A 19,011-nucleotide genomic window follows, 5' to 3' on the forward strand; every position below is an offset into this window, starting at 1 on the left:
AAAATCAAACTAACAAAACCTGCTTTGAAACAGCTGATTGGTCCAATGTGACCAAATCTCCTATGCTGGCAAAGCAAGGTGCAAATGTTAGGCGCGAAAATATTTATTTTCAAAATAAAATGTAATGGCGCATAGCTTACAAAATAAAAACCAATGAATCTTATTAAGTGTATATAAACTGTTTCTGTTAATATTTCAATTGAACATTAAATTAAACATGAGAACATGGATGCCCCTGCAACATCTGGCTGTGCGCCCGCATCCAATCTGGTCACACAGCTCTTCGCGTTTGACTTCTGAAGGGTATATTTTTTATTGCTGCATATATGTACATTTTTCACTTGTGGCTCGAAATTAATTGATTAGTGTTGACTTGCAGCGCAGAAAAATGCGTAATGCGCCGAAATCGTTCGTATTACAACCCCCACCGCTCTGTTTTCTATTACTTTATTGCCTTTTCGTGTTTCTTAGACTCGGTCTGATGGTTACAACTCCGGGTGGAAGCGCCGTGCCTGCGGAAGGGGGTGTCGCTACGAGTGGACGCCAGAACAGTTTGGAGGACATAAATCTGGATCAGTTCCTGAAGACGTCCAACTATGAGGATACCGTCAAACAATTGGACATTTATTATGGCATTGGTACGTATCTGATATCGCAAATAATATAAACTGCATGTTTTTATATAACCTTGAGGCGCCTCTGTGGCCAGCCAATTAAGCAAATTCTTGTCACACACACACACATGACTTGACTAAATTGGGTGCTATTTTTAAATTGTTCAACGATTTAGCGTCCCTTCTTCAAAAAACACTTTGCAGAGCCGGCACCGTTTGTTTATTTGCAATTGACAACAAGTGCCGATTGCGTGCCATTGACTCTAGATTGTTTACTGTTCTTTATTTAATCACACACTCACTTTCCTTTGCACAGTTAAACGGCAACTGCTACGCTATCAGAGTCCCATTACGGGCCTCTTCCCCGTGATGAGCACCGATCAAGAAGTTGGCTCGGTCCGTGACAGTGTCTATTGCGCCGCCGCCGTTTGGAGTCTTTATCAAGCCTACAGACGCATTGACGATGATCGCGGCAAGTCCTATGAACTGGGCCAAAGCACAGTCAAGTGTATGCGCGGAATTTTAGAGTGTTGGGTTAAACAAGCCTCACGTGTGGAGCTCTTCAAGCAGCGCCAATCGAATCAGCATGCTTTACACTCCAAGTTCCAGCTGCACACTGGCGAGGAAATCTATTCTGACGAGCTGTACAATCACTTACAAATAGACGTCGTCTCGCTTTATATACTGTTCCTGGTCCAGATGATTACCTCCGGCCTGCAGATCGTTTATACCCACGATGAGGTAGCATTTGTGCAGAATTTGGTTTACTATGTGGAGCGTGCCTATCGTACGCCAGACTTTGGCATGTGGGAGCGCGGCTCGAAATACAACAACGGCACACCCGAGATACACGCCTCCTCCATTGGTAACTAGTACGTTGATTGTTAAAATCATTTACTAACCAAGTATTCTAGGCATGGCCAAATCTGCATTGGAGGCCATCAATGGCTGCAATTTGTTCGGCGAGAAGGGCGCCTCCTGGAGCGTGGTTTATGTGGACATCGATGCGCATAATCGCAATCGCAGCATCTTCGAAACTATGCTGCCACGCGAATCCAGCTCGAAGGTATGTGAAAGCCAATCAACCGAGATTGAATGTACAACAATTGTATTTCCATTGCAGGGGGTCGATGCTTCTTTGCTGCTAACACTCTCGTTTCCGGCATTTGCCTCGCACGAGGATCGGCTAGTAGAGCAGACCAAGCTCAATGTTGTCAATCGTTTGCGAAGCAAGAAAGGCTTTAAACGCTTCACACGGGACGGTTTTCTTAGCAAAACAGAGGACAAGACACGTCGCTATTATCACTCAGGCGAGCTTAAGGAGTTCGAGGGTCTCGAGTGCGAATGGCCGCTGTTTTTTATCGCCATGATTATTGATGGTGTATTCAAGAACAACAACGAACAGATTGAGGAGTTCCAAAACGATTTACGTCGCTGCCTCCACACTGACATCAACGGAGATCCCGTCGTCACGATGTATTATGCACCCGATGGCGAGGGCTCCTATATGCGTGCCCCCTCACAGTCTTTGTTCCTATGGGGCCAGTCGTTCTTCATTATTGCACAGCTACTGACGGCTGGTCTTCTACACATCAATGAGCTGGACCCGATACGTCGCTATTTGCCGAGTTATAATCGGCCCAGACGTGCTGGTCGCTATTCAGCGTTTCAGGTAAGTGGATTGTTGCAAGCAGCCTTGAAGGCTATTTAGTGGGGGCTGTGAAGGGACTTTGCGGGCTTTCTGAGCGGGCTGGCTTTTAACCCCTTGCCGAAGCTATTGCATGTGTGTGCGTGTGTAATTGGTATAAATATTGTGACGTTTTTAGTTTTCATTTTATACTTTCTTTATAATAATTGGTTAAATGGAAGAATTGGCTTACATATACATATAAACCTATACATAAGTACACATTAATTTTGTATCTATTTTGTCCATTTCTCTGGCTGCTCTCCACTCGACTACTACCACTATATATCGTACTACTACCATCTCTACTCGATAAACCCAAACTATATACTCAAAATTAAAAACTCCATTACCCATAATTACTCCATAAACATAATTGGTTTGACAGGGCAAAGCATTCGATGATAAACACAAAGTAAGTAGCAGTCCTTCAAATAAACACACACGACATACACACACAAATACAAATAGAAATACATATGTATATGCAAAATTTTATTATCAAAATTGAATACTATTTAGTCAAAATTATAAAAATAAGCGTTGAAATGATTGCATTTTGTTAAAAAAAAATGATTGTTTCTTCAAAATGAAAAACACAAACTATTTTCAATTAGCATTTTGCTTTAATTTAATTATTTCAATATCAAATCTATCCTTTTAAATTATGTTTTATTCATATATGGCACTATATACTACGTACACACACATACTTAGTTTTTATAAACACAATTACTTTTCGTTGCCATGTCTTTACTGTGTGCCGCTCAATTGAATGAGTTCAAGGTTTAATTTAAGAAGACTTTTCCATATCATGATAACGCTACAAGCTATGCGAATGAATTTCTTGTAAAAACAAAGAAGAAGTCCAATTCGTCGTCAAATATACATAGGTGATTTAACTTTATACAGCAGTTGAAAGTTCAGTGGAAAGTACTAAAGCTAAGACTATACATATATGTAAACCCGAATAATAATGGCAGGAACACAATCTCTCTTAGATATACCTATTGAATCTTCAAAGTGGAGCCATTAAAACAAACTTCTCTTATCCATATGTAGATTTTATTTATCACAAACTATGTATGGCTTCATTATTTTATTTAGCTGTCATATTAAAGGTCGGAGTATTAGTTTTAGTGTAACCTTTTTCTTTACTTGTATTACGAAATCGTAATATACAACTTTTAAATAATATTTCCTTATAAAGCTCAACTATATTCCAAAGCTGCATTGCAATCTGAGCATTTTTTTTTCTAGAAATATTTGCTACATCATATTCTACAAATTCATTATAATCGGTGCACAATTTCTGTCATAGGAAGGACCTGTTTAAAAATTAGTCTTGGTACGGAAAACGACTTCGTAATTAAATTAGATATTTATAACAAAAAAGTATACATATATGAATCATAAATAAATAACTAATAATAATAAAATGGTAAGACTTGATATTTCTTTATTTCTTAATCAAGTATCATTCATTTATGGTCATATGCTTCCCAGGACACAGAAAACTTGCAACTTACTTTGTTGAGCGGCACGGTATATTGAATTATTTGTATATACCATCTACATAAATATATTTTATGAAAATATCTACATGTTTTGTTGAAAAGCACTTAAACCAAAAGTATTTTCTTTATTCTTTTCGGTTCTCCCTTTCTGTCCAAATACATACGTATACTACTCGATTCGATTTATTGACTGCATATAATCGTACTTTGTTTAAAACGATATATCTACTATATACACACGCTCTGTAGGCTAAGCCGGGCACTGTAAGTAATTTGCCACCAGTCTAACGCTATTGATGTATTCATGTATTGATGTATAAATGTATTGATGTGGCTAACAGCAAGCAATTTGTAGAACAACTTAGAATTATATTTTATGTTTTTGGGCTTAGTCGTATTTGCTAAAGCTTTGATGCCCGCATGTGCTGACTGGTTGGCTGTTTATCGTAGTTGCTGCGCTTAACGCTGGGATGGGGCCGGGGGGGAAATGCTATATCCTACTAAACAAACATTATTCTTTTATGCTTAAAACTAACAGAGAACTATGCAAAAACCAAATAACTTATATAATATGTCAATACACAAAGAAACCACGCATACCGCTAATACTGGACGCCAAGAAGGTAATTAGTGGGTTGGGCGTGGGTAAATCTATTCATTTTAAACATATTCTGATTAAATGATTAATATTATTTTTAATTTAACGGCATAGTAATAGTTCATTCAGTAGCATACCTAGTCTGTATATAAATCTCTTTCTCTTACCCATTACTACCCTTTTTGGCATGTTGAAGCTCCTTCACCCCTTCAGTTTACTCCACATCCACCTTTCCCTATACCACCAACTTGTTATACTTTCTGTGTGTTCGCATTTTGGCATTTGATTAGTGATATATAATTATTATTATGTGATTAAATGAATGTACCCTAACATGTTGCATTAGCCCCATTTTGTTGGGTGTTAAGTCAAAACTAATATTGTGATTGCGACCTTACAGGGCACAGCAACTGATTTGGTTGTGCAGATCGTTTTGATTGCAGAATCGATGCGACTGCAGGCCATGATGGCCACCTATGGCATTCAAACCCAAACCCCACACGAGGTAAGACTCAACTGCAGTCTAAACTGGCGGTAATTTATACCCTTTTCTTGCCTTACAGGTGGAACCGGTGCAAATTTGGAGCTCTACGGAACTCATCAAGGTCTATCAGCATCTGGGTGTGAACAATAAGGTCGGCCTATCCGGTCGTCCTTCGCGTCCCGTCGGCTCCTTGGGCACCAGCAAGGTCTATCGCATTTGTGGCATGACCGTCCTTTGCTATCCACTGATTTTCGAAGTCTCTGACTTTTATTTGTACCGCGACATGGCGCTACTGATTGACGACATCAAGACGGAGCTGCAGTTTGTGGGCAAGTATTGGCGTCTGTCGGGTCGACCCACCGTCTGTTTGCTTATACGCGAGGAGCATATGCGCGATCCGCAATTCAAAGAGATGCTGGATCTGCTGGCCATGCTGAAGAAGGGCTACTGCGACGGCATGAAGGTGCGCATCGGACGACTGCAGAACTTAATTAGCAGCTCGTGCATCGAGCATTTGGATTTCATGAATCAGAGCGATCTGACGGATAACGAAAACGCCTTTTCCCAAATCAATCATGAATACATTGGCTATCAATCGCTGACAGATGTGCCCAAGGCGCTCACCTATGTGGAGGAGAAGGTCTCCGTGGCGGTAAGTTGATTTCCAATCTAAGTAAGCGACTCCAATGGATTAATCTGAGATTAGGGTCTGCCTGTTTGTCCTTCAACGGAACTCAAAATTCTATTTATATTGCAGCACTACAACCAGAAGCCCACACCGGACATCATCGAAGCGCTGCGCAGCACTGAGTCCATCTATTGCCTTTGCCAGCTTTGGGGTATTCTGTTGAATCGCGAAGGTCCCAATTTCGAGATAAATGGGTTGAATGTCAGCACGGCGCTGACGCAGCTCTACCATCGCGCTGGTTCATTGCGCTATTGGCGTGCCGTGCGGTATTGTTCGTCGCTGCTGCACCACATCGTCGACTCGATTAGTCCCTTCATCACCACCGTGCTGGTGAATGGCAAAGAACTTACCGTGGGCATCATTGGGCAGAAGGAGACTGTCTTCGATAAGCCGATGACGCCGGCAGAAATTCAGAATGTCATGTACACGAGCGTGCAGCCCTACGATGTCATTCAGGCAGTGCTGCAACAGGAAGTGGTGCTGTATTGTGGCCGATTGATAGCCACCAATCCGTCCATGTTCCGCGGCATTCTAAAGATACGCATAGGTTGGGTGCTGGAGGCAATGCGCATCTATTTACAAATCTCTGGTCAGCAAAGCATCGATGTTGACAATCTCTCGCCCTTTCAAGTGCGTATTCTCCTTCAGAAGGTGCTCACCGTCAGCGAGTGGGCCCTGGAAGAAAAGTAGGTGCTCTACAATTAGTTCAATCAGTCAAAAGTTAATCCAATTTGCTTGCCCCACAGACTCACAACTCTGCAGCGGCGCCGACTTGAGGGCTGCCTCTGTCGTGTGCCCAGACACTTCTACAATAAAATCTGGGAAATTCTGCAACGCACACCGCAGGGAATTCTGACACAAGGCCATCATCTGCCCGCAACGCCCACACTGACGAGCATGAGTCGCGGAGAACTGTCCTTCAATTTGTTGGTCGAGGAGACGCTCATCTGTATTGATAAGCCGGAACGTCGGCAAATTACAGTCGAGCTGCTCTGCATAGTGGCGACCATTTTAAATCGGTAAGTGAGAACTTTACGGCCTTTATAAAGTTATATTTTTAATCTATATATTTATTTATTTTATTTTAGCAATCCGGAACTGCACTTTAAGCAGGCTTTGGACCTGGACGGCATACTCGCCGAGGCTTTCTCGATGTACTGCAAGGACAACAACATACAGCTTCAGGCGCAACCGGCGACTCACGAGGACATGACAACATTCTATTCGTTGCCCTACTCTGAGACCACCGGCTACTTGGCCCGGGCCGCTGTCAACAAGGTGCTGCAAGGCGGCATTTTCTCCACAACCGACGAGGACGTCCAGTTCGACGGCGACCATTTGCACGACGACACCTGTAAAGTGTCTTAAAGAACACTAATGAGTATTACGCTTAACTTGTGTACATACATAGCTGCAATAACCAAATAGCGATCTAGCTGAAATTATGTTTGTTAGCCCACCTTTACTTGCTGCCAGAATCTTAAAGTATAGCTCGAATTTGCGGCTGAGAGAGAGTCTGTTTTCATTTGCTTCCCCAATTATTGTACTTTAATTATTTAATTTTATCATTTCGCTCTCTGTCGAGTTTGTAATTTATAATTAACTGTTATATATATGTTTTGTTGACAAAATGAAGAAACAAAAACAATTATTACAAATCCCCCCGCGCTGTTGCTTTGTTAATGGGTCATGTGCAGTGGGGTGGAAACCCCTGGAAATTGCGACTGCACTTGCAACCTAGCCGTGAACTCAGTTTATGCAATGCCGACAAAGACATATCGATTGCCAGCTTACATCATTGGCATTGCTATAAAATGCCTGTGCACGCGCCATTCTAGGCTTAGTCGTAGTCGAACCTTTCCAGAATGCGCGCCTCCGTCGTACCCGAGTGGATGACCAACGAAATGGCGCGTCTGACCGTCAAACTGGAGCGCTACAAGCCTGCAGGCAGAGGCTACAATCGCATGCAGTCTATACGCCTGTCCAAGAGCGTCACCCACATGCTGAACAATCCGCTGCCCAACAGCGTCCCTTCAATCCCCCAGGATGACAGCCGCGGAGAACAGACAGCGACACGCACACGAGGAGTGCTCAGCCGCAGCGAATCCCAGTGGGAAGAAGTCTATCCCACAATCAAGTTCAGTCGCCAGCACAGCAACGAGAGTGCCAGCAGCATCGATAGCGATAGCAAATTCACGCACTATCGCAACTGTTCTACCCGCATTACCTAAAAATCCACTGAAAAACCGTGTGGCCCTATATATTTCTAGATGCCCTTCAATTTTGCAATATTTGTACATTATAAATTAATAAATAAATATTAGAGTTTTATTATTGTCCGTAGATCAGTGTAGCTTCTATTAGGAATGTTCATAAATCACGACGTAATCCCGATACGCGAAATAATCATATACGTGTTTTCCTTTCTACAATTGGGGCTTATCCCCATCGTGAGTACATCGTGTCACGATGCACCACTGTAGCTCGCATATCCCACAGCTAAGAACTGACCTATTCCAACATAATGATGATTTGGATTCCATATACTTTTAGATTCTTGTTTTTGAAAGATAAGGAAAACTGCAATCAGACAGACAAATTATTTGCTCAGAAATGCCTTTAATTGTACAATAGAATTTCATTATTGTAGTTCTATTTCACATTCTTTTCAATTGTGTGAGCATTAGTTACAAGTCTAGGCACTAATTTAGCATTACAACTTAACACTGTCATTGTTTTGAACCCGACCTCCCCACCTTTAATCCTATTAGACGCCGTGGGCTCACAATTGTAACCGCAAAGGCCAGTTAATGGTTAGAGATTAAGTCTTTAAGCAAGACTTACAAATGAATAAACCGACAATTTATAGAACAAATGGGACTTAATTTTACAGTAGATAGTATCTGAATTCTAATCAAAATTGTTTTGAAGTATCTGTACACAAGTTATAATAAGTCTGTAGCAATAATCAACGATTTCATATTATCCCCTTTGGCTACGGAGTATAGTCGTATAGGTATATGAACCCTGTAGCCAGCCACTTGAGATTAGTGAGAACTTCAAAATGATCAGATAATTGTGTCAATTAAAATGCTTATCAATTATGTATATTGAACCTGTTGGAGAGACTATAAAAGAGTCGGCGTTTCGGGGTCTGCACACATTTCTGAAGTCAACAAAATGAAGTTAACTTTATCCGCATTGCTAGTTGGACTGTGCTTGGCAGCTGTTGTAAGTTTTTGGATGGAAAATAGTTCTACCTATTTACGATTATATTAACTATCTTATTACTTGAAGGCCCAAGCGGGTACAATCCTTGGACCTGAACCTTTCGAGTATGTCGGAGAGGATTTTGCTTCGGGTATTGTTGATCCCGAGACTGAAGGACTATTCTATGGCATGTATTGGATTCTAAAGGGTTCTCTAAAAACGGTTCTTGGCATGAGGTGCACCGTAAAGGAAGTTGGCAACGTTGTAAATGCCTCCAATACATTCCTAACCAAGACCGAGACATGTGGCGGTGATGTTTCAGCGCAAGTCAAGGCTCTTATTGGTACGGTCAATAAGATTGTGAGCACATCTAAGGGCTTCAGCACCATCAACACCACATATTGTTTGAAAGAAAGTGATAACCATTCTGGTTGGAAGTGCTTCTGGAAAATGCTGGCTTCCTCGATAACTCTTACCAACGAACTCAAAAATGCCGTTAGCCAGATTGTGAAATTGCCAACAACGGGTGCTGGAACCAGCACTTGTCTCAATTCCGCTGTCTTCGAGCTGAGCTTCTATTATACCCAGTTCCCGGCCCAAGTCAAGGCTTGCAAATCCATCAAGTCTTAGGCAATAATAAAAAAGAGCTATGAATACTATGAATACTTGTTTTAATTAGATATACAAGTATGTAACCAAAAGGTAGAGTCAAAGAAATGGCTAACAAAAAATTGACTCACGTTTATTTTCACATTCACGAAATTCACGAAGTGGTTTGGCATTTCACATTTTGAGTTCGCCAACGTCCACCAATCCAATCAGCTATCAGTAGAATGAAAAGAAAAAACAGATGTATATAGATTTGTGTATTATTAATATGGATTTTTTATTTGTTATGCTAATAATGAAACACTAAAAAAATAGGTACACTTTATATACGATTATTCGTTTCTTGGTACAAAAATTCTTTTTAATTACCGTATTATTTTGGTTTTCTTTTCTCTTCGTTTTCTTTTAAATATAAAATAGCACGTAAGGTTTAGTTGGCAAATCGCAAATATTAGAGACTGCCTATTGGAGATATTTGTTGTGTTGTGTGATTTGGGTTTGATATGAATTGCCTACTGTTTTCGATTTGTTTCACATTCGTTGAGAAAAAAAGCAATCAATTGTCAATATACTCTTGCGCACAATATAACTTTTGTTGGCTATAAAAATATACATATGTGATATGCTTATAGAACTAAAGTCGATGCTCGCTTGCAACAAATACATGTTTCATTACATGACTGATACAAATTTATAACAAATATTTAGTATATAAATAATATCGATTTGTTAACGACACACTCAAAGGCAACACAATTAATTAGAAGCTAAGACGTTAATTATTATCATTGATTGATTATTATTGTTATTATTCGTTTGTAAATATAAAAAAGGTATCTATTTAGGTTTTGCTTACAAAATTATTCATTATTTTTATGCACACGGTAGTTATTATTTATTATACGTTACATATTTGCCATTGTAAAATGCTAAAAAATCCCTGAATATGAGTTCTCATTATTATTACAATAATTTTTTTATTAGTTTACAATATTTAAGTATTTAGTTAAGCATTTACTTAAACATTCATGGTAATTAAACTAATTTAACTTACAAACAGCGCTTAAACTTTTACACTTTCAACACTTTTGTTTTGTTTTTAGATTTTCGTTTTCCTTTTACTTAAGTCTAAATAAATTATTTATTATTATTAATTAGGCAATATAACATGCGAATATGTTACTCTTCTACTATTCTTCTTTTTCTTATATATATAAAAAATAGTTGGTGTAGACCATTGACTTTTACACTTCACACTCGGCAGTACTTTCGACAAAAATTTAACGATGTGTGTGTGTGTGAGTAAGTGTTTTGTTTGTTGTTCGTATTGTTTATTTTGTGATGTGTGTGTGTGTGTTTGTTTGTGTTTTTTCTATTTTGGAGGTTATCTAGATTTAATTCCGTCTAACTAATATTGTATTGTACATATAAAAAAGTTTTAAAAAAGACTATGAAACCTACGCCAACTCAATACGTACCTAATACGTAAACAATAAATTCTATTTCGCTAAAGATTGTATATAAGATCTATGCTATTGTGGTTGTTGTTGCTGTTGTTGCTGTTCATGTCGACGAACACTCATTCGACTGGGTATGGAATCCGTATCGCCATCGTCGTCAACATACTCCTCCTTCGGCCGAGTCCATTTGATTAAAGTCTCCGGTGAACGATACAGGAAAAGTAATTTGGCAAATAGATCCTCCTCCAATGCAAACTCCAAGGCCTCGCGCACCTATAAACAAAGTCAAATTAAGTAAATTTAAAGATCTCTAAATACTTAATTAGCCACAACAACGACTTACCAAATAAATATCAAGGCAGAGCTGCAGCACCCGATCTACGTATGGTAAGTCTTCGAACATGATTTTACGGTTTTGACCCCCAATGAAGGATTTCATGAAGCGCGAGGCCAATAACACGAATGTGGTGTAGAGACCGATGATACTGTAAGCGAATGAATCGTGAAATGAAATTATAGATTCAATTATATAATGAAAGGGCGAATAAGACTCACCCGCCCGCTGTGAGGAAACTGAATGTCGATGGGAACTTCTTGTCATTAAAGGTGTACATAACGATGCCGGAAGTACAGTTGCTGTACGCAAACTTGCTCAGGTAGTTGGTGTAGAAGGTGTCGTTACAAAAGTCTCGTATCTCCCACCAAAGGCCGTTTGTCTCTTTGTCGCGATGGATTTTAATCACGAGTGGTCGCCGATCCTGTTGCTTCTCGCCGAGCACACTCACAACATTGGCATCGCCCGAGTTGAGGACTTTTATGAATTTCGGTATCATGTTTGGCAGCACCACTTCGGTGGCTGGAGCGGTGCCATTATCGTAATGCGATTCGTTCAGCATGTGGATGAGTGCGGCGCGTCCCTCGAAGGCATCATCTAGCTCTATGATGTGCTCATCGCCGACTGTCTCCTTCAAACCCTTGGCGGGTGCCTTGCGGGTAAGAGAGTAGGAGAAACGCGCCTTCAACGTGTGGTCTGCAAGCATAGAAACAGAAAGAGTTAGATCGCTAATAGAACTATAATAGCGATGACTTACTATTCTTCAGGTCGTTTAGCAAACGCAGCCTGTCCGGCGGCGCTATATTCCAGAGAGATGGCGAGTTACCGGCCAACTTGACGGCAGCCACATCGGTGGCATCGTAGCCGGTTATAAATGTGACAGCCTGTTTGTCTTTGAGGTAAGCATTGGTCATGTCGGCGTACCTTTTGGAGTCGATTTCGTAAATGCTGTCGTAGTTATTTGTTGTATAGATGGGATCGTAGGGTCCGATGCGTATGGATAGGGACACCTGATGGGGCACATTGGATGTGCCGACGGCATTGCCCAAAGCGAACAGGCACAGTGGTCCCCAAATACAGATAACAATCAGAAACACCACAGTGCCGCCCATTAGGAGTTTCGAAACGGCCGCCTTCTTCTGTGCCCGCATCGCAGGAAAGTCGGTCTCTATTTGTCGTGTGCAGCGAATCAAATAAATATTTGAAAATATATCCTCCATTTTGAGCCAATCGAAGAGTGTCATTGTGCTGTCAATGCACACCCAATCCAAGATTGTGCGCAGCTCGTAAAGAAAGGGTATTTGCATGTACACCTTGAAGGCAATCATGTTGACCAGCGAGAAGCCTTTGGTGAAGAAGTTGCCCAGAATTCTTTTCGGATAGCCCGACTTGATTTGATAGGAACTCAACAGCATGTAGAAGCATTTGATCACATAGAAGATAATGGGCGGGGCCAATGAGTTGAATGTCCGTTCCGTCACAGCCGGCACCACAAAGAACATCCAGATATGTATGCCAATAACAGAGAAGAAATGGAATATTATCTTGTTCACCAGTGCCTTGCGCAGATATAGCGAACGATCGATCACAATCAGTAGGAACTGCACGAGCAACATTATAAGAAAAGGCACAGGAACTTTATTCTCTGCCAAATAGGTTTGCACGCCTCCATCGCTCTCTGTTTGTTGGGTCTGCAAGAAAATAAAAGTTACATTTAAATGAATTGAACGTTTTAGCCGTTGGAACACATCCCCTTCCACGGTTCTACAAATTAAGTAATTTTTAACGCTATAAATGGTTTGAAATAAACTTGCTATGCAAATAGATTCGACGAGCCTACACACCAACTTTGGTGTCCCTAGCTGTTATGTTTTCAAAGTTCTCGAGGCTCAGACATGCAGACTAACGAACAAACGAACGGAGAGGCATTTCTATATCACATCTTCTCGCCATGCTGATCATCTACTTCCCCTATTCACCCTTTCATCTGAACCTTTCAAAGTTGTGGCTTTATCACTTACACCAAAAGCCGTGAAGCCGAACAGCAGCACAAAGAAGTTTACGAAGTCGCACAGAAACATTAGCGCATAAACATCGGTGGCCAATCGGGACTTATGAACCAAACTGAAGAAGAACTTGTGCAGCGACGAGGTATACTTGGTGCGTCTGCAACGAAAAGAATTGGTATAATTTATACCTATAAAGGGTCATTAGGGTTCGCTACTCACTTCAATTGATTGATGCCGGACTTGCTATATTCTGGCGAGCCGGGCAGCGAGGCTTGGCTCACTTGCAGGCTCATCTTCTGGCCCACATCGTCACGTTCGTTCATTTGCCGTGAGTCTTGGTTGGACAAGTTATCGCTGTCTTCGCGTTCATCGCTGCGTAAGCATCGTGAAGAGTTAGAATTCTATATTTGTTGGCAACTTTAACAACTTACATGCTAGCTGTGGGCTTCAGCTGCATATCTGGGACATCCTTGTAGCCGGACTTCCACAATCCCTGCGACTTCAGCAGATAACGATGCAGGAAAAGCACTAACAGCAATATAAGATCGTAGACTGCGTAATGGGTTTTCATTTCGACGCCAAAGACTTTGGCTGCGGACAACGGCTGGTTGGGCAGGGAACTGCTGTAGTGTGCCCAGATGAGCTTGAACTGGAATATGCATTTGATCAAAACAATCGCCTGCGTGTAGGCTATGAGCGTAACCCAGAAAGTTTTCGTCGGACGTGGCAGAGAGAGCGTGCCCCAGAGGAAGACCATAATTGGCAGCGGCAAAGAGATGAGACTCGCATTAACCACCTGCGAAAGTGAAGAGCGGCTAGTATGGTTTAGGAATTTTGTAAAAAGATTTCGTACGCACCTGATTGATGAACACCACTATGTAGCAGATGAGATCTGTATTGGCCAGCAGGGCGTACCACGAGGATATCAGCACTTCCACAATGATATGATGATCGCGCTGCGCAAAGTTCTCCTCCTCCAGATTGAATTCGCCGGCACTGTAAATAGGTAAGGCATTGTAGTGGCAGAAATTGCAAGATCCAGGCGTAGTCCTGATCGGTGGGTATGCAAATGCATGCCAAGTGCTAACTTGTGCGCTGCATGCTCGTCAACTATATATATTACATGCGTGAGTGCGGGACTTGCAACAAAATTAGAACTCATACCAGTACACAAAAAAAGAGACAAACACATATTTTGCTGAAGAACAACAACATCAAAAGTACATACTATTTAATAAGTAAATCATAAGTCGTAAGTAAGTAGAAATACAAATTAGTCTATAGAGAAGAGAGTGAGAAAAGTGATCAGAGATATTGTAGAGAGTTACGGATTGGAGTTAGCAATGAGGATAACGAATATGTATGCATGTTTTGTGATGAGTGGAACTTTAGCAACGACACAACAATTATGGAGCAGCACTACTTGCAACAGATGGCTGTTTCTTTCTATACCTGTCCACCTGCTCGTAGGACCAGTGTTTGCTCAATGAACCACCGGTGCCACCGGTGGTGATTGTGGTGGTGGTGGCATGATGGTACTGCTGCTGACTGCCACTACCGCTGCCTCGTTCCATAGATGGCGCTTTTATGCGTATTTCAGGCAGGCCGCATTCCGATTTACGACCACTGCCCCCCATTCAAGTGGTGCAGAGATTCGGAGTATACGGCATACATATATGTATATGGGTGTCATAGAAATGGGTGTGGATGTGTGTATACGGGTGGGGATGACAAATTGCAGTATATAAAGATATAATGTTTGAGGTTACAGAGAAAAAATTCACGAATTTCAAGCCGTGGTCAGGCAGGCAAACAATTTGCACACAAATTCAGTAAATTATTCTTAATGTTTTACAAATAATACTAAATTCGTCGCCTAAAATTAAACAAAAAATCTATAAAGTTGTGTGCAAATTATTTGTCTCGCTGAACAAAGCATTAAAATATGGTCAGACAGGCAAATAATTTGTCCAATTGATTTCTTCGATCAAAACTAATAGGATTCTGTACAACAATATTATATTCTAATACGAAAAAAACTGTTTGGGAATTGTGTTGTCTGCCTGGCCATAGCATTAGTATAAATACTGTAGTAGTACGATTTAGATTACGAGTAGAGTAGAGTAGTAGACACGCACACACACATAAATGTATACAATTGTGTTCGTTCACAGAGTTCGATTTTAGTTTTTAGTTAGTTAGGATATTTGTCTTCAAATTTTTAGTACAAAATAGGCAATTTTTATAGGCACATGAAGTAAAAATGTTGAACTACTTACCCTTTGACTGGTGGCGATGAATTGATTGATTGTTTTCTAAAAACAAAAATTCGTATGATCAAATGCGCGCAGATATGCAAAATGTAAGAAAAAGAAATTAGTAAGGATTTTGTTCACATATATACTCGTATATAAACATTTGGCTTTCATATCGATTCGGTAGCAACATTTTTAAATTTTTTTGGCATTATTTAAAAATTTTCAATTAAATTTCTTCTTTTTTTTAAATGTGTAATGGAAATGAAAATTCGATAAATGAAAATCAAGTCAATTGTGTGAAATTTAAGACTAATGTGCAATGTGAGTTTTTCTATATAAAATTTTATGTATATAGGAGAGTTCCCAGTTACTTATTAAAATGTGATTTTTTTATTTTAAGTTTTTCTTTTTAACATTTTTTTTTAACAATTCATTTGGCATATCCTATAAGATGCGTTCCAAAGTAAATAGGGCATTTGATACTATTCCATTTTTCTAGATTACAGATTTATTGGAAAGATACAAGCGTTCCAATCTTTCAGTCAATAAATGATAAAATCCAAGATGATGATGGATAGCAAAACCTATACACAAGGCTTGTACCGACTTTCTGGAAGACAACCCCCTCTACGATCTCTAATTAAACACTTGTTTCGCAAGCTTTACGATCACCAATTCAATCTTTGGAGACTGTTTTGTTTCTGTTGTAAGCTTTCCATTTACTTTAAAACGCATCTATATTCATAATTGATAGGAAACGCCAAAATACCAATTTAAAGGATTGATCGAAATATTCGGATTTTTTACCTAGAAGTTGCCGCATCAACAGTATCTACTGGAATTTCGATGATATCTTCAATAGCGTGTGGTGGTTGAGCTATTGGCAGTGTACTTGTTGTTGTTGTTGTTGTTGTTGGTGGTGGTGGTTCTTGAGGTGAGAGCGGTGTGGTTGTTGTATTTGTGGTGGTGGTAGTGGTGATAGGTGTGGTGTATTCATTGGTGAAGTTATTTGTTGGTGTTGCTGCCGTTTGCCGGCGCGGTGTGGATGATGAAGCCGGCTGGCCGCCATTTTCATCGCTTTTGTTAACCGAACGAATCAACAACGTGATGGAAGATGAAGTGGATTGGTTTTGGATTCGATTTTGATTGTTGTAGGTGTTGGTTCAGTTTTTTGTTTTGGTTTTGGTTTTGGAAGCAGTATTTCAAACAAGTAACACAAAAGGTAAAATATGCAAATAAGAAGAGAGAAAAAAATAAATGTATTCAGTTGAAACGCAACGGAAACGCTTAAAAAACAAAATTCAAAAATTGTTTATAAAAAATTAATTGTAAAACAAAAATACAATAAATATTTGTAATGCTAGAACTCAGGATTGAAGTTCAAAAGAAATATTTCAAAAATAAATCAAAGAACTCAACGCAAGCGGCGCACACGCTAGAGCGGCGCACGCAATGCCATTAAATACCTCTCGAGATTCGATTTGAGGAAGTGGAACATGGCCGCAGCGCTGGAGAGGCCCAGGCGGTTCAGCGAACTCGATTCCTGCAATTGAAAACAAATACAGTTATTTATTATAATTATATAATTATCCAATCGATAACTATTTTAAGTTTGAATTGAAAGTCAAATTTTAAAGCAGAACTTCAATTCTCACCTTTAGCGTTTTCTTCTCAGTGGCCAAGATACGATTGACGAAGCGATAGTTTCTGGAGAAACGATTTAGACGTATGGTGAGTGTAACCAGAAAGCCTTCCAGCAGGCGAATAATGGGATTTGTGTCGAAGTCCTCGTCCGAGTCCTTGGCTGTCACTTCGCCACTGTCAACTTCCATTTTTGATCGGCTGTCGGACGTTTCCTTGGAGGTTGCCTCCCTAACAACGGAAGCGGCCTGCAACTGTGGCGGAATTACTGGCACATCCTCTCTGGCTGGCGCCGCTGAGGTTGCTGCCGCCATAGCTTCATCTTTCTCTTTGGAAATGCCTCTGCTCGTCGATGGGAAGTCCACGGGCGCATCTTTCGATTTCTGTATAAACAATTGCAATGGATTCTCAGTAAATCGGGAAACGATAAGCGCTTTAAAGGACACGTATGCATAAAGAAAACGAAGCATAACAATTGCGTATCAAAAAATATTATATATATAAATATATAGGTATACAAGTATAAGTAAGTGTGCTGCCGACATCTTGTAGTTGTTTGCGGCGCTTAGCAAAACTGGTGTGACATATAAATTACAGAAACACTTGGTGGTGCGCCAATTAAAATTGTACGAGTAATTGAATTGAGTTTTATGTATTTGTCTGCTTTGGGGAGCAATCCGCTCCACACTCACGACTGAAAATTTGGTATCGGGGTCAGAATCCGCATCAACCATGGGCAAGCTGCGCCCATAGTCGAGCGGTTCGGAGAGCGTAGAGGTGCGGACGCCCGCACCGGATGCCATGCCCATGTTACACTCAATGGTGTCATCGTCCTCGTCCGTCATGCCACCAGCATCGTCGAGCTTCAGGACTATGCGGGAGCCGGGTGCCGAGGCATAAGAGCGCTCTCGCATATAGAAATGCCGACGATATTCGGCATCGTTCAAGTCCTTCCAAACCTTGGGTGTTAGTATTGTAGTATTTTTTGTGTGTTTTGTTTTTGTTTTGGGAGGAATATTTGGGCAATTTAAGAGGTTACAATGTTTCAAATAAACATGCCAAATGCATGCTCAGAAATCGAGAGATAGAGGGCTATAGCTAGAGGCTAGTATGCGCCACCAACTTACATCGTATAGAGTTTTCCTGCGCTGCATTTTCATCTCGCTCTCGGTGAGGTTCTCCTCCTCCAGGAAGTCAATCTCATCGTGTATCAGATCCAGCTCGAACTTATCATCCATCTCCTCGAACATATAATAATCGCCGGCTCGCGTGGCTTTTGATTGGTTGAATAAATAAAAAAACACAATTAGGACACTGTCTAAATCAGATCGAATATTTGTTTTGTAGCATAGATAGTGATTGCAACAACATATAGAGGGTTATAGTATATGATATCTATGTATGTATATATTATGGCACTAAAGTGATTGTTTTTCGTTAAGGATTATTGATTTGCAAAATTTACAGAGTACACAAGACTGGGCACAAGACATAACCGCAACGTTACAAGACTATATAGTACATGCATTATGGCTTTGAATATATACTTGTATATGGAAATGTACATATATATATACTAGATTATTTTACATAGTCGGTATTGGACAAATACGTTAATGATTGGCTGATTTATGAACAAATTAAGTATTTTAAATAAAAACATTACCATGTGGATGCAATTTAATTTCCTTCCTTCTGCGTACTGTTGGTGCAGGAAGTGGATAACCATGTTCTATAATAAAAGGAACAATAACGAAAACGAAAGAAAAAATAAATCATAATGCATAATTTAATCAACATAACGAGTTCTCAAATTTTAAATCAATATCGTAAGCAACGCCGAAGCTCACTTCAGTTTTTTCAAAAATCAATTTTCTTTTTCCAGCACCGATTTTGTTCACT

General features: G+C 40.3%; 4 protein-coding genes across 15 annotated transcripts in view; 3 read left to right on the forward strand and 1 right to left on the reverse strand.

Moving 5' to 3' along the window:
• Window positions 1–279: 279 nt before the first annotated feature.
• Window positions 280–7,246, forward strand: LOC115631411 (probable phosphorylase b kinase regulatory subunit beta). 5 transcript variants are annotated; one of them, XM_030528133.1, is made up of 11 exons: window positions 280–408; window positions 472–638; window positions 931–1,479; window positions 1,529–1,680; window positions 1,738–2,286; window positions 4,406–4,441; window positions 4,817–4,921; window positions 4,980–5,552; window positions 5,658–6,274; window positions 6,335–6,607; window positions 6,677–7,246. In XM_030528133.1, the coding sequence occupies exons 1-11, from the start codon at window positions 389–391 to the stop codon at window positions 6,954–6,956; spliced, it is 3,321 nt and encodes a 1,106-aa protein (XP_030383993.1). In that variant the 5' UTR covers window positions 280–388; the 3' UTR covers window positions 6,957–7,246. The 5 variants fall into 5 exon arrangements, 4 of the variants coding, with proteins under 4 accessions (XP_030383993.1, XP_030383994.1, XP_030383995.1 ...); XM_030528134.1 differs by lacking the exon at window positions 4,406–4,441 and adding an exon at window positions 4,068–4,082 and having other exon boundaries at window positions 389–408; window positions 6,677–6,956; XM_030528135.1 differs by lacking the exon at window positions 4,406–4,441 and having other exon boundaries at window positions 389–408; window positions 6,677–6,956.
• Window positions 7,247–7,445: 199 nt separating this feature from the next.
• LOC115631412 lies at window positions 7,446–7,931 on the forward strand. Its single transcript, XM_030528138.1, has one exon. The coding sequence runs from the start codon at window positions 7,454–7,456 to the stop codon at window positions 7,817–7,819; it is 366 nt and encodes a 121-aa protein (XP_030383998.1). The 5' UTR covers window positions 7,446–7,453; the 3' UTR covers window positions 7,820–7,931.
• An 837-nt stretch (window positions 7,932–8,768) lies between these two features.
• On the forward strand, window positions 8,769–9,428 carry LOC115631380. Its single transcript, XM_030528102.1, has 2 exons — window positions 8,769–8,819; window positions 8,886–9,428. Exons 1-2 carry the CDS (start codon window positions 8,769–8,771, stop codon window positions 9,426–9,428), a joined length of 594 nt encoding a protein of 197 aa, XP_030383962.1.
• An 837-nt stretch (window positions 9,429–10,265) lies between these two features.
• Window positions 10,266–19,011, reverse strand: part of LOC115632019 (piezo-type mechanosensitive ion channel component) — a 32,802-nt gene continuing 24,056 nt past the window's right edge. For 2 of the 8 annotated variants that reach the window (XM_030528959.1, XM_030528958.1), the window contains 14 exons: window positions 18,776–18,841; window positions 18,237–18,382; window positions 17,124–17,492; window positions 16,935–17,011; window positions 16,276–16,545; window positions 15,490–15,525; window positions 14,068–14,206; window positions 13,642–14,006; window positions 13,430–13,582; window positions 13,223–13,367; window positions 11,959–12,892; window positions 11,423–11,897; window positions 11,211–11,352; window positions 10,940–11,140 (listed from right to left, as the gene is read on the reverse strand). In XM_030528959.1, coding sequence (XP_030384819.1) covers window positions 10,940–11,140; window positions 11,211–11,352; window positions 11,423–11,897; window positions 11,959–12,892; window positions 13,223–13,367; window positions 13,430–13,582; window positions 13,642–14,006; window positions 14,068–14,206; window positions 15,490–15,525; window positions 16,276–16,545; window positions 16,935–17,011; window positions 17,124–17,492; window positions 18,237–18,382; window positions 18,776–18,841 — 3,518 coding nt within the window. Of the gene's footprint in view, window positions 11,141–11,210; window positions 11,353–11,422; window positions 11,898–11,958; window positions 12,893–13,222; window positions 13,368–13,429; window positions 13,583–13,641; window positions 14,007–14,067; window positions 14,207–14,662; window positions 14,837–15,489; window positions 15,526–16,275; window positions 16,546–16,934; window positions 17,012–17,123; window positions 17,493–18,236; window positions 18,383–18,775; window positions 18,842–19,011 lie in introns of all 8 variants that reach the window. The other 6 variants (XM_030528963.1, XM_030528961.1, XM_030528956.1 and 3 more) reach the window with 5 other exon arrangements.

This window comes from Scaptodrosophila lebanonensis, unplaced genomic scaffold (assembly GCF_003285725.1).
Source record: "Scaptodrosophila lebanonensis strain 11010-0011.00,11010-0021.00 unplaced genomic scaffold, SlebRS2 tig00001412-arrow-pilon, whole genome shotgun sequence".
NCBI classification, from domain to species: Eukaryota; Metazoa; Arthropoda; class Insecta; order Diptera; family Drosophilidae; genus Scaptodrosophila; species Scaptodrosophila lebanonensis.

What these genes read in the sequence shown, in the direction of transcription:
- LOC115631412 (XM_030528138.1), top strand. Translation starts at nt 7,454, where the DNA reads ATGCGCGCCTCCGTCGTACCCGAGTGGATGACCAACGAAATGGCGCGT.
- LOC115631380 (XM_030528102.1), top strand. Translation starts at nt 8,769, where the DNA reads ATGAAGTTAACTTTATCCGCATTGCTAGTTGGACTGTGCTTGGCAGCT. An exon ending in GACTGTGCTTGGCAGCTGTT is followed by an intron (nt 8,820 to 8,885) that starts GTAAGTTTTTGG and finishes TATTACTTGAAG; the next exon opens with GCCCAAGCGGGTACAATCCT.
- LOC115631411 (XM_030528133.1), top strand. Translation starts at nt 389, where the DNA reads ATGCGTAATGCGCCGAAATC. An exon ending in ATGCGTAATGCGCCGAAATC is followed by an intron (nt 409 to 471) that starts GTTCGTATTACA and finishes CGTGTTTCTTAG; the next exon opens with ACTCGGTCTGATGGTTACAA. An exon ending in GAGTGGGCCCTGGAAGAAAA is followed by an intron (nt 6,275 to 6,334) that starts GTAGGTGCTCTA and finishes CTTGCCCCACAG; the next exon opens with ACTCACAACTCTGCAGCGGC.